This window comes from Thunnus albacares, chromosome 9 (assembly GCF_914725855.1).
Source record: "Thunnus albacares chromosome 9, fThuAlb1.1, whole genome shotgun sequence".
Lineage (NCBI taxonomy): Eukaryota > Metazoa > Chordata > Actinopteri > Scombriformes > Scombridae > Thunnus > Thunnus albacares.
This window is the reverse complement of record NC_058114.1, coordinates 24,925,328-24,946,715: the sequence shown is the minus strand read 5'-3', so window position 1 is coordinate 24,946,715 and position 21,388 is coordinate 24,925,328. Positions and strand designations below refer to the sequence as shown.

Genomic DNA, 21,388 nt, shown 5'->3' with positions numbered 1-21,388 from the left:
CATACAATATCAAGTATTTACATAGATGGTAATATTACAGTACTGACATGACTCAGTTGCAGAGTTGCTGCCCAGAGTAGAAGTGACACTAAAGAAATTTCATAAAAATTGTGATGGAAGGGATGACAAGATTTTTAAATTGGTATAGTTTCCTCCATATCAATGTGCACTGAAGATATTGCCTATTTAATATGGATTAAAAAGCTACCAGCTTAACGCTTCAGAACTCAACCAAAGGAATGAGCATCTATAACCACAGTTGTACCAGTAGACTGCACAACATCGTATTTTAGATATCCCTCTTACATGGGCTCTGTAAACACTCGACACACAGGCCTGGAGTCCACAGTCTGAGAGGCTCAGACACTAACATATCCACTGTTACATGCTGTGCTGTTGTCAATATTCTTGCATCCACTAATCCAACTAGCTAAAGCCAGAAGGAAGAAATCCAATAAAAGTCGATGTCAAACAGCTCGTACTGACACTTTCCAGCAGTAGCTATCTACAGTGAATCCCCCATTACTCCTTGTGAGGTTGCAGCATTTGCAGAGTGTCCTCTCTCTGGCGCCATTTGCTGGTTGATATTGATAACACAGATAAGGAGCAGAATGACCACCACCAAGTCATCCAAGACCCCCAGCAGTCCGCAGAGGGAGGGATCTGTTTCTATGGGACTTGATGATGAGGAGACGGGGTCCAGAGAAGGGGAAGAGATGGACACCACAGTCCCCACGCAGCACAGCGCCACCCTGAAGAAAAACAGCCACACAAGCCCTCCCATCGTGCCCAGGCCACGTGCCAGTAACTGCAGGAGAAGGGGCGCATCACACAGGTAGTCTGTTATCTGGAGGGGTCAGTATATAGAGGAGAGGACAGGTCAGAGAGTGAAAACATGCCAAACTCTTTTATACACAACTTAAAGATATGGAAATAGTGTTTTATATTTGTGTCAGTCTCTAAAACTCAACTATAAAACTATTTAAAGGATTTGAGGTAATTCAAGGACACATTTTTGTATTTCAAAGGCTAAGAAATGCTCATCTGAGGCATCTAAGGTAGAGCAACTATGTGTGCCAGCTGGGTGTGTTAACCAGACACCTCTGTTGGCAGTTGTATGGAACAATAAATCCTTGAGGTTATATAAGAGGTATTCTTGTTACTAAAGCTATTATGAGAAGGAATAGTGGAGGAATTCTCATCTTTCCCATGATCTAATCTGGTGTTATATTCAGGGCTGTAAAAGAAATTGTATCCCCCGATACCTTTACACAACAAGACACAGGTAAAAGGTGGCGAACAAGGAAAATTAACTGTTGAAAGCCCTGAAGAAAAGTTTCTCGTTAGAAAATACTTTCATTTAAGACTGAGAAATGTTTGTTTGAAGGATGTGTTTGCTGTTTTGGTGCACTGGTGTTTTGTCTGAAAGTAAGAGCACTGACCCGTCGAGGGGCTCCAGAATAACGTTTGTTGTAGTCTGTGATTTCCCCAAGAACCTCCTTTGACTGTCGGTCTGTTCGACTCTCATTAAACAGATGGCACAGAACACTGACCTGAAAAGACCCAAGCATTTTATTCCATGTACACACAGGTTTGTGTCTGTCTCGCTCTGTTTACATTCAGTTTATTAAAAAAAAAAAAAAATCATCATTCATTCTCTACCTTCTGTCTACAGAGAGGGCAGCTGATAGCGTCCAACCATGACCCGTGTCTCCAGTAGGTGATCAAACAGGGAGCTGCAGAACCAAACACATGAATTAACACCTTTTCTACAAGCATTATATAATACTTATGTTGCCATAAAATATTTACATTATAGAAAAATTGCAATAACACTCAGCATGCAATAAAGATACAGTATTACATCATTGTTAATGACAGAGACAGAGGTTATTGGCTGGTCAAGGGTTGAAGAGGCTCTGAGTTGGAAAGGCAAGGGTAAGACACAGGTAAGTGGAGCAGGTGCAGTGGGAACTGTGTTAGGTGACTTAAGTTAACCTAAAGGTGAAGGAAAGTGTATACTGGAGTAGACATAGTTTTGTAATCTGTGACAGATAATACCAAGGTTAAACAGATGTGCATCTGTGCCATTAACATGTAACCTGTATGTTAGAGACATGGCTGTCCAAATACTGCAACAAAAAAAAAAGAGTTTTCTTCTCAAAAGACCCTCTCTCTGGTTTCAGTTCATTCAGAATCAAAATTTTGACAGACTCAGATTGCTGAACTGGCTTCCACTCCCCACTAGAACTGACATTAAGGTTTTCTTGCTTGTCTATAAGCACTGAATACCATCATTCCACAATATATTTTAGATCTATTTAAAAGCCATGAGCCACCCAGGCTTCTCAGGTCTTTCTTGCTGTATATTGTCAATTATAAATCTGGTGAAGCTAACTTAAGTTGTTGAGTTGCTGGTTACTTTAACAGCTTCGAGGCATGCTTTTACAAACTTGTCTTTTTTCTATTTCATTCAGGTAAAAATGATTTAATCTTAGCTTAGTTTGTGTGAGTTTCATATAGTTTAACAGCAACATCGACTGTCCAAAAAAGTTTTACCCTTTTGAAACTTTGGAAATACAATAATTATTATTGACTATACAGCAGGAGCAGATGTATTTCTGTGAGTTTGAAAGTAAAGTGAACATCTAATTGATTGTATTGGGTTTTAATGACTAGCTACACTGCGTCTTATTTAACCGCCCACCTTTGAGAAGAATCATTTTTGTAAGCTGTCGGGTGAGAGGCAGAGTTGGGAAACCATGGCAACAATTAATTCTTTGAAAGCCGAACAGACAGGCCTGAAGGCCTGAGACATGCGGCTCCATCACACTGATGATACGCTGATCCGCCAATGAATGAAATCAACAGATATAAAGGCATGCTGTAACAGGTGAGCAAGTGTGAGAATGAATAAAATTGAATGAATCCAAGCTCACAGGTGATGGAATGAACAGGTGTATGAATGAAACAACAAATCTAGTCTGTCTGATCCAGGCATGTGGTTAGTTTGTGTGTGTGTGTATGTATGTTCAATCTCGTACCACAGAACAAATGGCCACAGTTCGTCTGGACTGGGAAGCTGGCCGTCTGCAGACACACAGGACAGTGCCAGTCCTGTTGGCTTGTGGATGGACATAACTGTGCAGATAAGAGATGAAAAACAGGAAGGAGGAAACAGAAAAAAGTAGGAGGAAGAAGGAAGAAAAAAATATGAAGCAGAGAAAGAGCTGACATGTAAAAAAGTGTATGACCAAATTACTGTATATATTACAGAAACTTTCTTGATGATCCCTCCTATCAGACAATACCTTGATAGACTTTTGAATAAACTAAAATCATAGATGTAAACAGTGAGATTATTATCATTTATTTGAAAGCAAATCTCTCCACCAGACTGTGACCCCCATAAAAGCACTAATAAAACCACATGAGTTCCTGTGTGATGATTAATATTATTCCAGTAACAATATTGTTTACAACATGGTTGTTTGCCCTGTCATCACTGTTTGTTGAGATTCTCAGCTGTTAGTTAGGAATAACAGGATTTTTTAAATGGGTTTTATAATCCCAAGGTGTTGCAGAATTTTCCAAACCTATGCAATCCAAAGAAATCATCATCCAAATGGGAGTAAGGTGGTTTTCACACTGACAAACAGAAGTGTGAGCGCACTCATATCAAGTAATAATAACAATTCAGGACTGTAGAATCTGCAAAACAAGTAGAATCTGTATGTGTGAGTGAAGCTCTCACCTTGTGGCAGCTCATGTATGTTGAGGCTGACTGCTCCGGTGGACAAACCAAAGATCTGGATGACCCTGGGTGACCCTGCCCCGCTAGACCTTCAGGAGGGAGATGGTCCAGTCTGCAACGTGACACGAATTAGTGACAATAATAAACACACCTTCAACACTGCGTATCTGTCAGTGAGGAGATACTGACACAAAACTAACGATTTGTGAGATAAGGTTGATTGTACTCAGCTCTTTTCTGTTTGTGGATTACATGAACAGATGCTCTGACTACAGCTGTTGGACAGTTTGCATCCATACAGGACTGCTGGTTACCTAAATAATTTTAAAGCTTACCCTCCATTCATTTGTAAGATTTAATTTTTAGAAGGAACATTAAAACTATGAATGTATAGTTCAAATATATAGTCAAATAAAATCGGGCTGGAATTCTATTTCATTCATTCACAATTTGGCTTTCCATCAGCGTGTGAAAATAATACTTTCAGTTATTGAAACAGATAAACACATCATTAATACTTGAGAAAATAATAATGTCACACATATTCATATAATCAAAATCATTTTAATTTTTATGGTTTTCTCTTGTATAAAACTGTTGCTAAACTTAATATTTTGTGATCAAAAACAATTGGACATGTATACACTCATGTCCAATTGTCATCTAGTGGATTACACAACACTCTTAGGCAAAAATTTAGTTTCTCACAGCTTTCTTAGGTGGAGTGACCCTGAGTGTCATGAGATCAAAACACACTAATTTCACTTTATCCCCAAGAAATCTCCTGTCTTAAATTCCCTCTAAAGCCCAAACCTGAATTATCTTAAGTATAAGTATAGTGTACAACCCCGGTTCTGACAAAAAGCCATCAATACATTGAAAAATGAGACTCACCTGGACTGAGAGCTGTGGCAGGGGTGCATAGCTAAGCTAGAAGTGGCAGCTGACAGGTAGATACTGTCTCCTAGAAGGAAGTGAAGTGCTGCCAAACAGCATCACTGTACAAAATAAATTGGTGCTGCCTGTTAATGATCAACTACACCCTCCAATATCAGCTGGTCTCTGAGTGTTGCTGCTTTAAGAGAGCAGTAGTGCAGTCAGATCAATAATGCAGTGTTTTGTATACAGCCGTACTACTCCAAAAGAACATGTAAAACTTACAAAATATTTCAGTAAACGTGATCAACTTAGTATGTAAATGTATTTAAATTACTACATCAGAAAAGCCGACATACCCACCCCCAGTCTGGATTGAGGCAAACAATTTTGGTCACATGACATGTCCACCAGATCAAAGCCAGGAAAGGTCCCTCCCACACTGTGTCTAAATAGGTTATAACTAACCCTGCCAATCATTTACCCAAAGTTTACTCTGCCAACAGCCCTGCTTCACATAATTCTACTCTTACCATAAACTATTGGTTGTGAAATGCATGGACATCACTGACATTAACACTGTACTACACTGAGGGCTGTTGAACTGTAGATAATCAACCTGACAACAAAAAGCTGGCCTCTCCTAGATCAGAGTATCAAAATGATATCAAGGTCCATTTCTTAAATCGACAATTTATCATCTATTATTCTCATTCTCTACCATTATTTTATGGTTAATAGAAAGTAAAAGTATTGGCCAAATGACTCTAACTGCATCAACTGAGTACTAAATACAAATAACTTTGCTTTATTTTAGCAAATGTAAATATCAGTGATTTAAAAATCCCTCTCTTATCTGACAGTTGGCAGAGATGTGATGATCCTCACTGTGGCAGCCATTGCAGAAATATCCTGGCAAATATTTACACAGGCCCTCTGCCTCACCTGAGATGGAAGCTGAAGAGAGGGGGTCCGTTTAGTTCAGGTCATCTAAAAATAGAAGCCATCAGTCAGTGAGGGTCAGGGTCTCCAAAGAGGCAGGGATCTCGAGATAAAACAGTTGACAGTTAAATACAGTGCAACTGCAGGCCTGATGGGTGAAGTCCAGTCTCAGGTCATACACACACCGATTTTAGTGTGTGACATATCAACTGGGGTCAGTGATCACTTAGTTATTTGGAGTAATGTAAGAATGCTTTGCAAATTCAAATTAACATGCTTATCTGCATGTTACCTTACATTTGTTTGAGCTCTCAGCTTGTATAAGATTTGTTTGGAATTTTCCATATTGTGTCTCAAAAGAGCAGAGTGACACATGTGACACTGCTTATCTCAGAGTGACTAACAAGAGTCACTATGTGGAGCACACTGTGGCCTCTGAATTCCAATTACACACACACTCACGTGAGATATATAAATGGATAACGTGAGGTGGTTCATGAGAAATGATTCACTATCAGAGAATGGTTGGCATGCTGCCAGGCTTTTAGTGGCTGTCTGAGAACAGGGCTGATTACAGAAATTAATATCTGTTATTGTAGCTTAAAAAATAGGGCTAAAAAGGATTAACATTCCAATTCATTGTAAGTTTCCAACTCCAAGCAATACCTGAAAAAACTGGCTATGCAAGATAATCTCTGTTGACTATAGGGTGAGGCAGGCTCTGACAGTAAGTCACGTAGTCATGAAACACACTGCAATTAAGATTTATTGTTGGTCTGAGCAACTGCTTGCACTTTTGCTGCTGGCAGACAGGATTATGCCAGACAAAATTGTAACAATAATAAATGATAAATAATAAAATAATGTGATGTGTTATAGTGAAAAAATATTTGCTTTCTAAAGGAGTGAAGTACTATGAGCACAACAAATACACTTGAAATAATTAATTTGATGTTTGCAATAAATGTATTTCTTTGTGGCATTTATCATAGTTGCAACATAGTTTTTGCAGAACTCATTTGTATTTTTTGGTTGGAACATTTTTTTAAAAAAAATAAATCATTAAATTCGATTGCAATCATTTAACTTTCTTTGCAATAACTTCATTACTGACTCCATACATACCTTTCTTTCCCTGAGGTTATCACAGTTCTATCCACAGCTGTGCAGATATTTGATCTTAATACACTAGGCCTATTAATTATAACTTTCTACACTGCAGTGATACAGAATTGTACTGAGCAAGTAAAAGGAAAAAAATACCCTATCTCATAATTATGACTTCTGTATCACATAAATTACTTGCCATCTCATAAATTACAAGAAAGTTGTGATAAATACTAAAATAAAATCCCATAAATATGAGACCAGGATCTCAGAATAACAGAAAACGCACACTGATCTCATAAAAGATACATTTCTCATAATTATGAGCTTGAGATTTCTTCTCGCAAGTCGTTTTCTTTGATTATAACGAGATGATAAGTAGATTAACTTGTTTAACACATCTGATGTCTTTCTTTCACTATATTTGGCCATCCGCTTGTATAATTCTACCACAACACGTATCCATAATAATGACGGAAGCCCTCAATAAATTACACCAATCGGAAATGTTTTGATTTTGTCCAGATAATAGGGGCGTAATTAAATTGTTAACCACGTTCTCTGATTGGCTACAGCGAGGTTGACCAGCCGTCAATCTTCTCATATCTCAATGCTGATTGGATCCAGCTTCTATCCCCTACTTTACCTCTACCGGAGCCCACACGCAAGTAAACGTCAACGAACCGAAGAAGCTGCGCCAGTCGCGTACATCTTACGTTATTTTCTTGGCGGAACGACCGTAAAGGCCTTTCATGCTACGTATTTATCGTTGGAGATTTACCTCTTGGCAGCAGGTGAGGTCAAATGCAGAGGAAAGGAGGAGCGGAAGAGCTTTGCGGACAGGTGGAGAAAATATTTTAGCTTTTAGCTGAAAGGGAACAAATGGACGAGGAAAAAACGGCGTTGGTCGAGAGCCTGATAATATGGGTGAGTTTTTTAAACGCTTAGCTTATGTGAATGTGATTTTTATTCACCTGTTTGTAGGCGCTGGGGGGTGTAAGCGAGAACACTTCAGCAGCTTAGAGTAAAATGGGGAGAATATTAAGTGGGGCTAATGGTTGGTTGTTAGCTAGTTAAATATCAACCGTTGTTCTTTGTTATTACTGAGATTAGCTTCAGTTGTTCATTTCACAGACAGAGCCTCTGTAGCAACAGTCAGTCCAACCGTCAGCTAACGTTCACGTTAAAGGTGACGAGCCTCAGGTCGGATAGATGTAATGTTACCACCTACTAGGAGGCACAAAGACAACAATATCCTCCAGTTTAGTTGATCCTCGCTGGATTTAGACTACTAATCCCGTTAACCGGGAGTTATTTGCGGATTGTGGCTCTTTTGTTAACATTATTTAACTGAATGTAGCTAACAGCACAGTTATTTATTTACTGCACCTGTTCCTGTAGGTGTGTATCAGTGTTTTTAATTGGTTGTCCTGTGTGTTACTGTAATGGACAGAGCGGTTTGTAAATTACCATGCAGCTATATCTAAGTCACATCAATTACTATCTGTTTGTTGAACAACAAGTAAGTAAGGTAAATAAAAGGTGAAAGTTATAAAAACAAACAAACATTTGTGTCCGTTTTGGGGGAAAAAGTTCCCATGAACTTCGTCAAAATGTGTAATAATTTACAAATGATTTTCAAAACATAAGCAGAAGTAAAGCTAAGATGATGCTAAACTTCAAAAGTCGCCTACAAACAATGGACTTCATTTTAATAGCTAGCTACCCAAATATTAAAGAGATGATGATCATTTTCATTATCGATTAATCTGCCGATTATTTTCACAATGAATTATTTTGTCTATAAAATGTCAGAAAATAGTGAAAAATGCCTGTTGAAATTTCTTACTGCTCATTATACTAACTTCTTAAAATGTGTAGTTTTGCCTGATCAACTGTCCAAAAGATATTCAGCTTACTATCATATATGACACAGAAAAGAATCAAATCCTCACATCTGAGAAGCTGAAACAATGACACATTGGCATTTTTGCTGAAAAAAATGAAAAAATGATTATTCAATAATCTAAATATTTGGGGATTAATTTTCTGCTGATCGATTAATCGAATGATTGTCTAATTGTTGCTGCTTTATTTTGCACGGAACCTATTCACTGATGTGAGTCCAGGTTTATGTTTAGTAATCACTGAGCACAGCAGGATGTTGCTGGAGACAGTTAAGAGATGTTTTATTTGAGGGAAAATATATCAGCCCAGGACAATTTACCTTACACCTTACATGGCTGCTCCTTGAATCATTTACATCTTCATTTCAGCAGAGAGGCCTTTATGGCTCAGTTAAACAAAAGTCTCAATCCAGGCTTCTGAGTTCAAAACTTCTTTATTACATAAAGAAGCAGTCCATCAGTGCAAGCTTCGAAGAACATATGTGTGACAGTTACCTATATACTATATTTGTGTGACCTTTCTGTGACTCCTGTGTGACACCAGTTTCACTCTTTGGCAGTCTCTTCCCCTTCCATAACAATCACTTCTTAGATCCGGGGTCATCATGTGTATCATGTACTTCAAAATGAGCTTTTTTCATTTTCCCTTTCATAACTGAGGGGACACTAATTTTGCTTACACTAGACAAAGCACATGATCTGGTGAGACATCTACTCAAGACAAAACAATGTGATTACAGTATAAAAAGGTCATAGATCATACAATTGGTGATTAAATGAATTAATTCAGTTACACAGGTGTTTAATAAGCATGATACATAGTCTAACAATATGCTGTATAGGTAATTTGGTTAGTAAATTTCCACTGATCTATCCATCAGTGTATCCCTGTCCTCTATCCCCTCCTCTCTCCTTTATTTATCTTACCCTCATAGAGGATTAGTTGCAGCACATCTGCAGTGCTGTGGAGAAACCCTTCAGTGTGCTACTGCATAATTCCCTGTACTCTTCTTGGATTGCTACCCATCCTCACGATGGTGTTATTTTTTCTGCCTCTCAGCTGCAGACCTTCAACACTTCTGCACCCTGCAGAACAGTGGAGGAGCTGACCACTGGAGCGGCAATATCACAGGCACTGCATCAAATGTGAGAAAATACACACACACACACACACACACACAGGCGCACATACTGACTGTCTGTATCCTCCTCGTTAATCATGATATCTGGCTAGTCTGCAGATAAATGCTTTATCTACAGTCAGTCTTGTTTGGCTTGAATAATTCACATCACACTAAACAGTCTGTTGCTTTAGTTGTGTCAGAGAAGCACAGTGGAAACTGTTTGTTAGACAAACTGTAGTGTGCATAAAGTAATTCTGCACATACTGTCACTCAGCTGCAAATAATTGTTCTAATACATTTTACAGTCTTCATTTCCACATTAACCCTTCTGTTGTCCTCAGGTCAATTTTGACCTGGGAGGTCAACAGGTGTCATTATGTACTGTCATCAAAAAAATTGAAATGGTTTCAAAACAGTATCCTGACTAAGAAATTAGGAATTATTTTAACTATAGTTGAGATCAGAGGAAAATATGTTGATGGATTATGGCAGACTGGTATATGTAAAAGTTTAGTCAGGATACTGTTTTAAAACCATTTAAATTTTTTTGATGACAACACATAATGACACCTGTTGTTCTCCCGGGTCAAAATTGACCCGTGGACAACAGGAGGGTTAAAACACTTACACACAAAAGCTTCTGGATGACACATTTTTGTAGTGGCACAACATTTTTTTCAGCTTATAAATCATCAACAGTAAACATCACAATGTGAAGAACAGTTGCTTATTAGTGGCTTCACCAGTTTTCACCAGTGTAGGGCTGCAACTAACAATGATTTTCATTATCATAAATATAAATTGACAGATAGTGAAAATTGACCATTACAAGCTCCCAGAGTCAAAGGTTACATCTTCAAATGTCTTGTTCGTCTGATCAACAGTCTAAAACACAAAGATATTCAGTTGACTGTCATATATGACAAAGAAGAGCATTAAATCATCACATTTTAGAAGTTGAACCCAACAAATTGGTGGTATTTTTATAATTAAAAAAAAACTTAAATAATTATTTGATTATCAAAATAGTTGCTGATTATTTTTTTTGTTGTTCAAATAATCGTTGCAGCTCTACACCAGTCAGTGTTTATTCATAGAGGGAGAAATCCATTGTAGAGGAAGAATTTGCCAGTTTCTCCAAAGCCAGCAGCCTTGAGAGTTAGAAATGCACCAAACCTAGAAAGGCATGTTGTGTTTTGAGTAGTGGTGAGAATTATGTCTCTCTGTGGAAAAAATCCCCCTGAGTTGCTTTTAGTATCCCATTTTTTAAGTAGATTCTCAGAAATGTAGGAACTAACTAGCTAAAGTAAAAATTTGGAATTTGGCCTTGAATGGGACTCTATTGCACACTATTAAATGAGAAGTTGTGTAGTATAAATGTTGTTCCTGTGTGTGTGTGTGTGTGTGTGTGTGTGTGTGTGTGTGTGTGTGTGTGTGTGTGTGTGTGTGTGTGTGTGTGCGCGCGCGCGCGTGGTGCAGAGACCCAGCGTGGTTCTCCGATGGATGGCTCGGTCGTATCAAAACAGATGTTGACGACAACTGGAGACTGAAGGTAGAGAGCAGTGCCATCTCCTGCATCCATCCTCCACCTGTCCTCTCTGACCTTTTCTTCGTGTTTTGCTGAACCCCCTGTGTGCTAAATCCTCTGTATGCTTCATTCCTGCCAAACTTGTCCTTGACACTGACCTCCTACTGGCTCCAGGGGTGCCGCTCCTCCTGGTTTAGCCTGCGCTCTGACTCCTCTGGTGAAATGTGTACATGTATGTGTGCCCAAATCTGTCCACTATATGTAATACCTGAGAGAAATTCTGATTTACAGTGTTTAATGAGGTGATAGGGTGACAGAAAAAAAAGCATGCCATTCCCTGTGTTTCCTCTTTCTTTCTCCTCCTCAAACACTGTGCGGCTGTGACAATGTTCTCCCTGCTTCTTCCTCCCCAATTATCTTTTCACTTGTGTACACTTGTGTGAAAGTCTTCATTTTCTTATTGCGTGAACATATATTGTATTGGAAGAGAATCTCTGTTGTGATTTTGTCCCTTTTTTTATAAACCAAGTTTACAACTTCATAATCTTGTCCTCAGATGAGCAACCTAAAGAAGATTCTTCAGATGATTGTTGACTATTATAATGAGGTAGGTAGTGGCCATGTGCACAATATCCCCCGTGTCTTTGCACAGTTGTTAGCTGATGTGTTTATCCAGTTCTTCTGGGAGTTGTCGTATGAACTGTTTTGGTAGCACAGCACCCAAGAGCCCTCTATAAGGAAAATACAGTGTGCAGTTGAGATCAAAACAAGTACCAAGCAGCTCAAGCCTTATACACAATATCACATCTACAACAGCTGGTAGTACTCCAGCCCAGAAATGTTTATACATGTTTTGCTAAGTCAACTCATGGTTGAAATATTTTGTTCAGCAATCCTCTTAGCTATAGAAACACTGAATCCATGTTAAAACACAGAAAAACTACTTGGTGATGCATTTCTGCCTCCATTTTATGTAATGGCACAACATTTTTTCAGCTAAAAAGCTATAAATCATCAACAGTAAATATCACAGTTTGGAATCACACACTCAAAGTTAAAGAATAGTTCAGTCTCTTATTTGTGGATTCACCAGTTTGCACCAGTGTTCATTATTTTCATTATTGATTCATCTGCGGATTATTTTATTGCTTAATCATTTTGTCCACAAAATGTCAGAAAATAGTGAAAAATTACCATTTCCCAGATTCAAAGTTTACATTTTGAAATGTCTTGTTCTGTCTGATCAATAGTCCAAAACCCAAAGATATTCAATTTACTGTCTAATGTGACAGTAAACTGAAACTGAAGCATTAAATAGTCACATTTTTGAAGCTGAAGCCAGCAAATTGATGGTATTTTTGTTGTTGGCAGGTGTAACTTCGTTTCACTCACTGTGATTGTGTAAGTGTGAACGCTTACTTGTTGAGTGCATTATCTCTGTCTCTGTACCTATTAGGTCTTAGCACAGGAGATCACTGACTTCCCCATGCCAGATCTGGTCCAGGTGGCAGAGCATTCAGACCCTGTGGAGCTGGGGAGGCTGCTGCAGCTGATACTGGGCTGTGCTGTCAAATGTGAGCGCAAACAAGGTATGTGGCTTCCTGTATCTTACGCATTTGTGTACACAAATCGGACCCAAACAGATATTCGTATATCTACAGTTAAACATGTGCTGTGCAGTGTAGATAAAAAGGGGAATTGTTTAATGAAAATCTAGTTAGGTTAGGGTGGTCAGCTGAACAATGTTTGATTATTGCCCTGCCAAGTCACTGACAAAAGCAGAGCCCATCGGACAGCCTGGCTGGCAAATCAATAGCAGCAGTGTTAAATTTGAAAGTGGGACACATAAACTGAGAAATAACAAAGTGATGTATTCAATGTGTATGTGTTTAATTTTTTTTTCTCTCCTTTGCCAGAATACATTCAGATCATCATGACCTTGGAGGAGTCTGTGCAGCATGTCGTCATGACGGCTATCCAGGAGGTCAGTCCATCGTAATGCCAAGTTTCTACCTCAGTCAGATTAGAGATATTAAAAATATCAGGAAAGCTTTGCTGAGCAGTTAAATTATAGCTTTTGAATTCTGGCCCTGTCAGCAGGGACTTCACCAGCAGTAATTGTTGAGAGAATAGATTGTACGCTCATATTTGGGTAAAATAGGTTGAGGATTTGCAGCTCGTTTAATGAGTCTATGTAATGAACCCAATGACATTTTTTCCCTCCTCAGCTCATGAGTAAAGAGACCATGGCCCCATTTGGAGCAGAGCTGTCAGGAGACTTGGAACAGCAGGTCAGTGTTATAACCACACAGAAACTTTTCATTGGTGTAATTGGTACTTTCTTCTGTGAAATCATTTTACCATGTGAATTTGGAGATTCTTTCTTAATGCCCAATTTGTGGGATATGTAAAACAAAAAAAATCAACAATATATTAATTGTGATTGCAACTTTAACTGCAAGGGGAACAAAATAAAAATCCTTCAAATGTGCAAACTGTAGCATTGTAACATTAATGTAAGTATTATTTTCATTTGCAACTAATGTCTCTTTTTTTGTTTAGTATTTTCTCTATAAATCTGAAAAATGTTTAAAATGTTTAAAGTCTTAAAGTTGCTTATTTAGTCTGATTAACAGTCAGAAAGCCAAGGTGATTGATTTACAGTGATATGAAATAGAGAAAAGCATGTAAGCCTTTTTCCTTTGAGAGGTAGTACCTAATAAATTCATTCATACAAAATAAATTCCTACATCTTAACCTTTGATGAAGAGCCTGACTACTGTGCAGAGAATCTCAAAGCTCAAATATTGACTTTACAGCACAGTGCAGCGCTCTGGACATCAGCTGTAGAACGAACGATTGATTAAGAAAAAAATGTGCAGATTCTCTTATTCCAGCTTCTCAAATGTGAATATTTGTGGTTTCTTTAGTATTCTATGATAGTAAACTGAATATATTTGTTTTGACAAAACAAGACATTTGAGGATGTCACCTTGGGCACTGGGAAACAGAGTAAAAATGGGGACTTTGTCTTTGTCATTAATTATTGCAGTAAAAACAGTCTGTGTGTGCTTTTTTTTTCTGGTGTGAGTAATGTAAATCTCTCTGCTTTTCCTTCATGTGTCCAGCTAAAAAAAGCTCTGGAGGACCTCAGTGAACTTTTAGCAGAGAAGGAAGCATTAGCCCAACGCTGTCAAGAGCTGGATATACAGGTGAATCCAGAGCTCATACACACGCTCTGTGCAAACACACACATGTGTGCCTCTGGTACAGTATAAACAGGAGTTGTGTAATTCGCTGTAATGCTTGGTTCTATTGTCTGGAGCTGCTGTGGCAGAAAGACTGTGGGCTTACAGTCTGGGCTTTTTACTGGCTCCCACTGTGGCATCCAGCCCCATGCTCTGCCACTACTACAAGGCTTCAGCACTGTACAGACAAACAAAATCTAGCATAGGTACTGATTACACATCCAACTGGACTCTTGACAGATTGATTTGTTCTGTCCCCAGTCTTGCTCATCTCTCGTCGCTGAAAGGTAAGTCCAATATGGCTGACCGTTCAGCAAAACTAAACCCATCTAAACCAGCTGCTCAACTGTTTACTCTAACTCAGCTAACAGATGGTTCAATGGGGATTCTGTTTGCGGCACAGTGTGCAGTGTGTATTTAAATATTTAGTGGTCATTTGTATAATTCCAGTAATTCATTCAGGGAATTAATCTGTCTGTGTGACAATAACCTATTATCAAAATGCATCTTTGTCTATGTAACACTTACACTTATTTGCCAGTTGATTAAGTACACCTCGCTAAAACTAATACGTCTCTACTTACATGAAGGTTATAATGTTCAGTTGTTGTTTAAACTGTTGTAGAGGTGTTAATTTAATTTTATGGTCATTTTGGAGGTGCTGTTGAGTTGTGTTACACTGACTATAAAGTTGAATCAACATCTTTTTTTTTTTTTTTTTCTTCATAAATGGAACATTACAACCTTCATGAAGGACAGTCGATTGCAGGGATGTTGTATTAGACTGCATTGACTTTAGCTAGGTGTACCTAAGAAACTAGAGACTTGGGTGTATATTTCATAGAATAGGACAACGGAAAGAATGGAAGTTAAAGGTTTAATTTCTAATGTTTTTTGAAAATACAGTGTTCATAGAAGTTGGTTTTGTCTACTCAGTAAGACATTTGTACGCAGGACGTAAAATAATGACAAGTTAATCTCAGATGAATAATCCAGTGTCTGGTGTTTAAAAAGTACACATCAGGGAAATGATGGGTGAGAAGTAAAACTAACTAACCGTGTATTAACATGTTTGCTTAAAAGTGCACTCTGTCTGTGCTCTGCTTCCAGCATGGATTAACTGAAATGTTTGCTTAAACAGCTGGGAGAGGAAGAGAGTTATCTGTAGTGGAAGGGGTCTGTCTTTTGATGCTCAGATACTTTGCTGCTTTGCATGAAATAATTGACCAAGGAGAGATTTAACCTCACAATATCTTCCTGCTGACTCGATGAACATTTTTAACTGTATATTTAATTCACCTCTTTGTGAGAACGGGTCTAACCCCTTAATTTACCCGGACAGGTGGCCGTTCTTCAAGAGGAACGGAACAGCTTATTGGCCGAGAATGACGTCCTAACTGACCGAGCCAATCAGCTGGACACATTTGACGACCCAAGCACACCCTCAGGGAGAAAACACAGCCAGTTACAGCAGCAGCTAGAGGCACTACAGGAAGAGAACTTCAGGTTTGTCTCATTTGTGGATAAATGTACTGTACTATACTATAGTGATCACATTATGCTTGTTGGAAACTGAGCAAGTACTCATTCTTACATCTTTTAGGCTGGAGGCTGCAAAGGATGACTACCGGATCCACTGTGAAGAGCTGGAGAAGCAGCTGATTGAGGTTCAGCACCGTAATGATGAGCTCACCAGCCTGGCAGAAGAATCTCGAGCGCTCAAAGATGAGCTGGACGTTCTGAGGTTTGTGTCTGTGTGAGGAAGTACACTGCTATTGTTTGATCAGGTCTTCTCTCTTTCATCAGTGAAGCACACAAAAATGTAAAAATGATATTAAATACAAGACTGGACACAGAGTAAATGAATGTGTCCGCTATTTTGGTTCCTTGGTTCTTAAGGAGCAGCACACAAAAATACATCTTATGTTGCCTGCTAATTAGAGATTAGCAGACACCTGGGCCAGTTAGTTTGAGAGGAAGAGCTTACAATTTCACTGATTAGCACACCCCTTAATCAGACAAGATGAGCTAATCAGTGAAATTAGCTGATTTTGTGTTTGGCTGGAACAAAAATCTGCATACACATGGCTCTCCACTGGCCTTGACAGAGAAGGCTGACTTCTTGTATGAGCACAAACAAGAAAAAGTAGGGAAATAGCATCAATACACTATGTAATATTCCAACAGGAACTCTCAATAAATACAGTGTATAAAAGTCCTGTTTGACATTGGCATATGCACTCTCCCTCATTTAAATAATGCTAGCTCTGTGCAACAGCAGTAATCAACCTGAGTGCTGCAATTAGGCTTCCTTTCTGCTCTTTTTCCTTCACATCGTACATGTACACTTGATGACTTAGAAGCTTGTTGATTGATATCTGTGTATTTATTTTGTATTCATCTACTATAGGAACTGCTCAGATCGTGTGGTGATGCTGGAGGCCTCAGTGGAAACGTACAAGCGTAAACTGGAGAATCTTGGTGATCTGAAGAGGCAGATGAAGCTGTTGGAGGAGAATAACATGACCTACATGCACAACACTGTTAGTTTGGAGGAAGAGCTGCGCAAGGCCAACGCTGCACGCGCACAGCTCGAGACATATAAGAGACAGGTAAATTATTTCCAACAATTGAAAAATTAAAGGGAAATCCAACCTAAAATAAAATTCATGTCACAGTATAAATTTATTTGGTTTAATATGTGAATTTGAAAGTTTCTTTAAGCTGAACAGCTGAGTTTAGTGTCATACTCTGTTTTGTCTGTTAATATGTGGTTTCACATGATTTCTGTCAGGTCCAGGAGCTACACAGGAAGTTGTCTGAGGAATCGAGGCGAGCAGACAACCTGGCCTTTGAGATGAAGAAGTTGGAGGAGAAGCATGAAACTGTGCTGAAAGAGAAAGAGGTGTGACAGCTTTTGAAACGTTGGAAGAATCGGCAGGAGGATGTGTTGGTCACACTTTTTACTAACATTTGTACTTTTGTCTTACTCACCACCAGAGGATCATCATCGAGAGAGATTCTCTGAAGGAGATCAATGAGGAGCTGCGCTGCACTCAGGCTCAACAGCACCAGCTCTCCCAAGCAGGTATCTCATGGGATAGTCACATCTGACAATGATGCTACTTTACCACTTGCCTCTTTGATGTGCTAAAATGCACAAACTCTCTTTCCATGTAGGAATGCTTCCTTCCAGCAGCCCAAGCCATGATAACCTGGCAGCTGAATTAATACCCATTGAGTACAGGTAATAGACAGTTTCTGACAACAAATTTTCTCTATTCTCTGTCTGTGATTGCTGACTTTATGTGTCTGGTTGTTTTAGAGAAAAGTTCATCAGGCTGCAGCATGAGAACAAAATGCTGAGAGTGCAGCAAGAGGAATGTGAGAGGGAGAAGATCGCTGCTCTACAGGCCCAGCTTCAGGAAGCACATAAGACACGCAGTGAACTGGACACTGAGAACAGGTTAACAGAGTTTCTGTGTCTTTGTAAGTCAGCCAGATATAGATGGTTGCTTTGCTGTTCATCATTTTTAACTTTGTTATGTTGTGTGTCCTGATGTATTCTGTTAATTTATAAATTAATTCTTCCTGCATGTTTCCGTTTCCTTCCTCTGCATGGTGATCAATCTGCAGATTGTGTCGAGAGCAGGTCAGTGAGCTGCAGCAGCAGGTCGAGGACCTCCAGAAGGCTCTGCAGAGTCAGGCGGCCAAACCTGATGATGTGAGTGTGCCGTCACGCACTGGCACGAATACAGAGAAAATGTCCCACAGAGTTAATCTTATTAGGCTGTTAGACTTTGTGCTGACATGGCATTGTGGAAATAAATCACATTCGTTTATATTTTTAGTCAACATTTTAAACTGATTTTAGAGGTAAAAGTCCACAAATTGCATTTTATTTGTTTATTTTGCAATAAAGAATTAATTACTTTGACCAAACATAACCTTTGTATTTGTATTAAAATCTGCTTAATTTTCTTTTTTCTTTTTTTTCAGTCAAACCTGAAGCGGAAACTCGATGCACACATGTAAGTATACATTTATTGGTCAGTGATATACATAAGTTGAGAGATATATATATTGAATTTCAGTTTTCTCCACTAGATGGAGGTAAAGAAACAGCATTTGTCTCCTCAGGGTCCAGCTGAACGAGGCCCAGGACGAAATCATGAAGAAGAAAGAGCTGCTGGAGGACCTTCAGCCTGACAACACTCAAAACTGTAAGTATCATATCTTCAATCACTAGTCTAAGTTTGCCATTATTACACCACCTCTGCAACATCTGGAGTGGAAAATGCAAACTTGTCTGCAACACTGTACAGTATGAGTGAAATCACGACTCATAACTTTTCATTTCTAAGCCCTGAAGCTGGATGAGCTGATGGCTGCTCTGAAGAAGAAGGATGATGACATGAGGGCCATGGAAGAAAGGTACAAAATGTACCTGGAAAAAGCTCGCAATGTGAGTGATAAGAGTATCATTTCTCTTTTAATGTTTGTATTTTATTCTCGTGGTTGTTGTCGTTTTATCCGACCCGTGTTCAGAAGTGTCCATTCTTTCCTGCTTGTAGGTGATCCGAGCACTGGACCCGAAACTGAATCCAGCCACCGCTGAGATCCAGGCTCTGAGGAACCAGCTGGCAGACCGGGACAAGCAGATTCTCAACCTGGAAGTAAATCAGCATTTTGTGTTGTTCGCAGTTAAATGTTTTTAATATGAAAGTATTTCTTCAGGAGTGTTTTTTTTTTTTTTTTTTTTTAAACCTAACTGATTTCATTTTGCCTCTCAGCGTCAGTGTGAACAGGCCAGACTGAGAGAGTATGAGGAGAAGCTGATTGTCACAGCGTGGTATAACAAGGTAAGATCCAAGATGATTTCTGATTTATACCCTGCCCTTCATGACTAAACACTAAACATTGTCTTTCTCCTCAGAGTCTGAACTTTCAGAAGTTGGCCATTGAGTCACGCCTCGGCCGCACCTCCTCCATGCTGTCCCCTGGCCAGTCCTTCTTGTCCCAGCAGCGGCAAGTCTCAAACGCCCCGCGTCGGGCGCTCTCCATCAGTGTGCCTGCCACTACCTCCAAGTAGACCTTGTCACACACACAGAGCCAAACGTCTGACCTTATTCAGTTATGGGAAAACTCCACCTTCACTCCCTCCCACAAGTGAGCACTCAAGTGACCTTAAACACATCTGCTCTCAGTGCTTGGGGGAGGGGTCAAGGATGAGCTGATTGGGATCAATGAGCATTTACTTATCGAGCACAACCCAATCCTAAAGGTCACCCAGTTGAGGTTATAGAATACAATCCTGAAGTTCACTGGCTATTAGTTGACCTTGCATAGAACATTAACCCACAACCTGTTTTCACCTCACTAGCTAAAGTAGCGCGCACTCTCCCTACCACTGACATAGAGCATATTTCCCCTCTGCCCTTTATGTTTGCTTTGCCAACTGCAGACTCAACTGAATTCTTGCTGTAATCAATTAGCATTTGCTCTTATATCCTGTCATGCTGTCTACTTGGTCAGGAATGAGAGAAATGTAAATGAATGCTTCACAATTTTATTCAGAATTAGAGCCCATTATAAATATAAAAAAAAAAATATATATATATATATATATATATATATATATATATATGAATGTGATTTTTTTTTTTTTTTATAAAGGCTAACTTGAATGCTAATGCCTACTAAATGTAACTTAAGATGATTGTTGATGTATGTAGAACTGTACCATAATACTATGCAGTCGAGGGGGCAGTAATGTGGTCATCCAGCAGACTGCTGCAGAGACAAATGTGCTCTGGTTGTCTTTCTTTCCAAAGTCATCTTTGAGAAAATGATTGCTATATTTGGTGCTGGCCACCAACTGATGTTAAGCATCAACTTAAGTCACAAAAATTTTACTAAAATGGAACAAGCCCATCATGTTAAGCTGTGAAAATCCTATGAAGTGATCAGCCTTTGAAATACTGCAAAAACAAATCCTACACAAGGAATCCAGGACTAGTGTATTTTATGTATTTTCTATACTCCTGAGTGTGATTTGACTTCTGTACTGGCAGCATGCTCTAAATGAAAACTGTCAGGCCTTTATATTCATTGAGTATATTGAATCCTATTTAGTAGTTAGTAATCAAGACTATTATCTACCAACTTGTTATTCTGTAATGTAAAACATGATTTTAACACCAGCTTTTGATCCAAATGTCAGATCCAGGTTAAGCATTCATATTGTACCTGCAAATTGTAACTTCAGAGTTTTAACTACTGTGGTGGATATTGTATTTAGTCATGTTTTCAGGCTTTTTAGTGGCGGTGGAAGTTCAAAGTGAAGAGCCATGTAAAGAAGCAGGTGTTTTGTTTTGTTTCTTTTTTATATTGTGGGTTATTGGCTCTCCAACTTAATGGAGTCTTAAGTTAAACTGCACTAGCTTCAGAACATGAAATGGCTGTTGATTGCCTTGTCACTCTGTATGTCTGCAATAACACTAGAGAGGCATTCTGTTATGATGGTTTTGCCATTTGTGATCTGTAGATGTACTGTATGTCAAAGCGCTTTTATTTTCCTTTGCAGTGAATGATTCTTGTAGATTGCTGATTTAAAAGCTGTCATTTATATATAAAAAAGAAGTATGATCAAGTAGCACAGCACAGAAACTACAAGTGTAGTAAATGTTTGTGTATAAATGAAGAACAGTGAGGAAGGCATCATGGATTTTCAGGAATTTAAGGAGTTAAATTTTAAAGCCTTTGGTTTTCTTGTGAATAAATAAATAAATTCTTATTTTCTAAGAGTGTGTTTTACGTTCAGTAGCATCAACCTCGGTCCAAAAATGAAAAACGCAGGAGGGCTGCATTCTTGAAAAATCAGAGCTAAAATTAGTTTATTT

At 38.9% G+C, this 21,388-nt stretch overlaps 2 protein-coding genes across 2 annotated transcripts; one reads left to right on the top strand and one right to left on the bottom strand.

The window, feature by feature from the left end:
- Window positions 1-2: 2 nt before the first annotated feature.
- Window positions 3-5,487, bottom strand: si:dkey-183n20.15 (RING-HC_RNF170 domain-containing protein). The gene is made up of 6 exons (XM_044361613.1): window positions 4,649-5,487; window positions 3,755-3,866; window positions 3,045-3,141; window positions 1,663-1,736; window positions 1,443-1,553; window positions 3-847 (listed from the first exon to the last, which is right to left on the bottom strand). The coding sequence occupies exons 1-6, from the start codon at window positions 4,675-4,677 to the stop codon at window positions 506-508; spliced, it is 765 nt and encodes a 254-aa protein (XP_044217548.1). The 5' UTR covers window positions 4,678-5,487; the 3' UTR covers window positions 3-505.
- Window positions 5,488-7,348: 1,861 nt separating this feature from the next.
- Window positions 7,349-21,290, top strand: hook1 (hook microtubule-tethering protein 1). Its single transcript, XM_044361611.1, has 22 exons — window positions 7,349-7,606; window positions 9,647-9,732; window positions 11,190-11,262; window positions 11,795-11,845; window positions 12,695-12,827; window positions 13,155-13,222; window positions 13,467-13,529; window positions 14,367-14,450; window positions 15,829-15,992; window positions 16,090-16,230; window positions 16,897-17,098; window positions 17,281-17,391; window positions 17,487-17,574; window positions 17,667-17,733; window positions 17,812-17,952; window positions 18,123-18,210; window positions 18,486-18,517; window positions 18,627-18,709; window positions 18,851-18,951; window positions 19,061-19,162; window positions 19,280-19,348; window positions 19,423-21,290. The coding sequence occupies exons 1-22, from the start codon at window positions 7,562-7,564 to the stop codon at window positions 19,576-19,578; spliced, it is 2,148 nt and encodes a 715-aa protein (XP_044217546.1). The 5' UTR covers window positions 7,349-7,561; the 3' UTR covers window positions 19,579-21,290.
- Window positions 21,291-21,388: the final 98 nt, after the last annotated feature.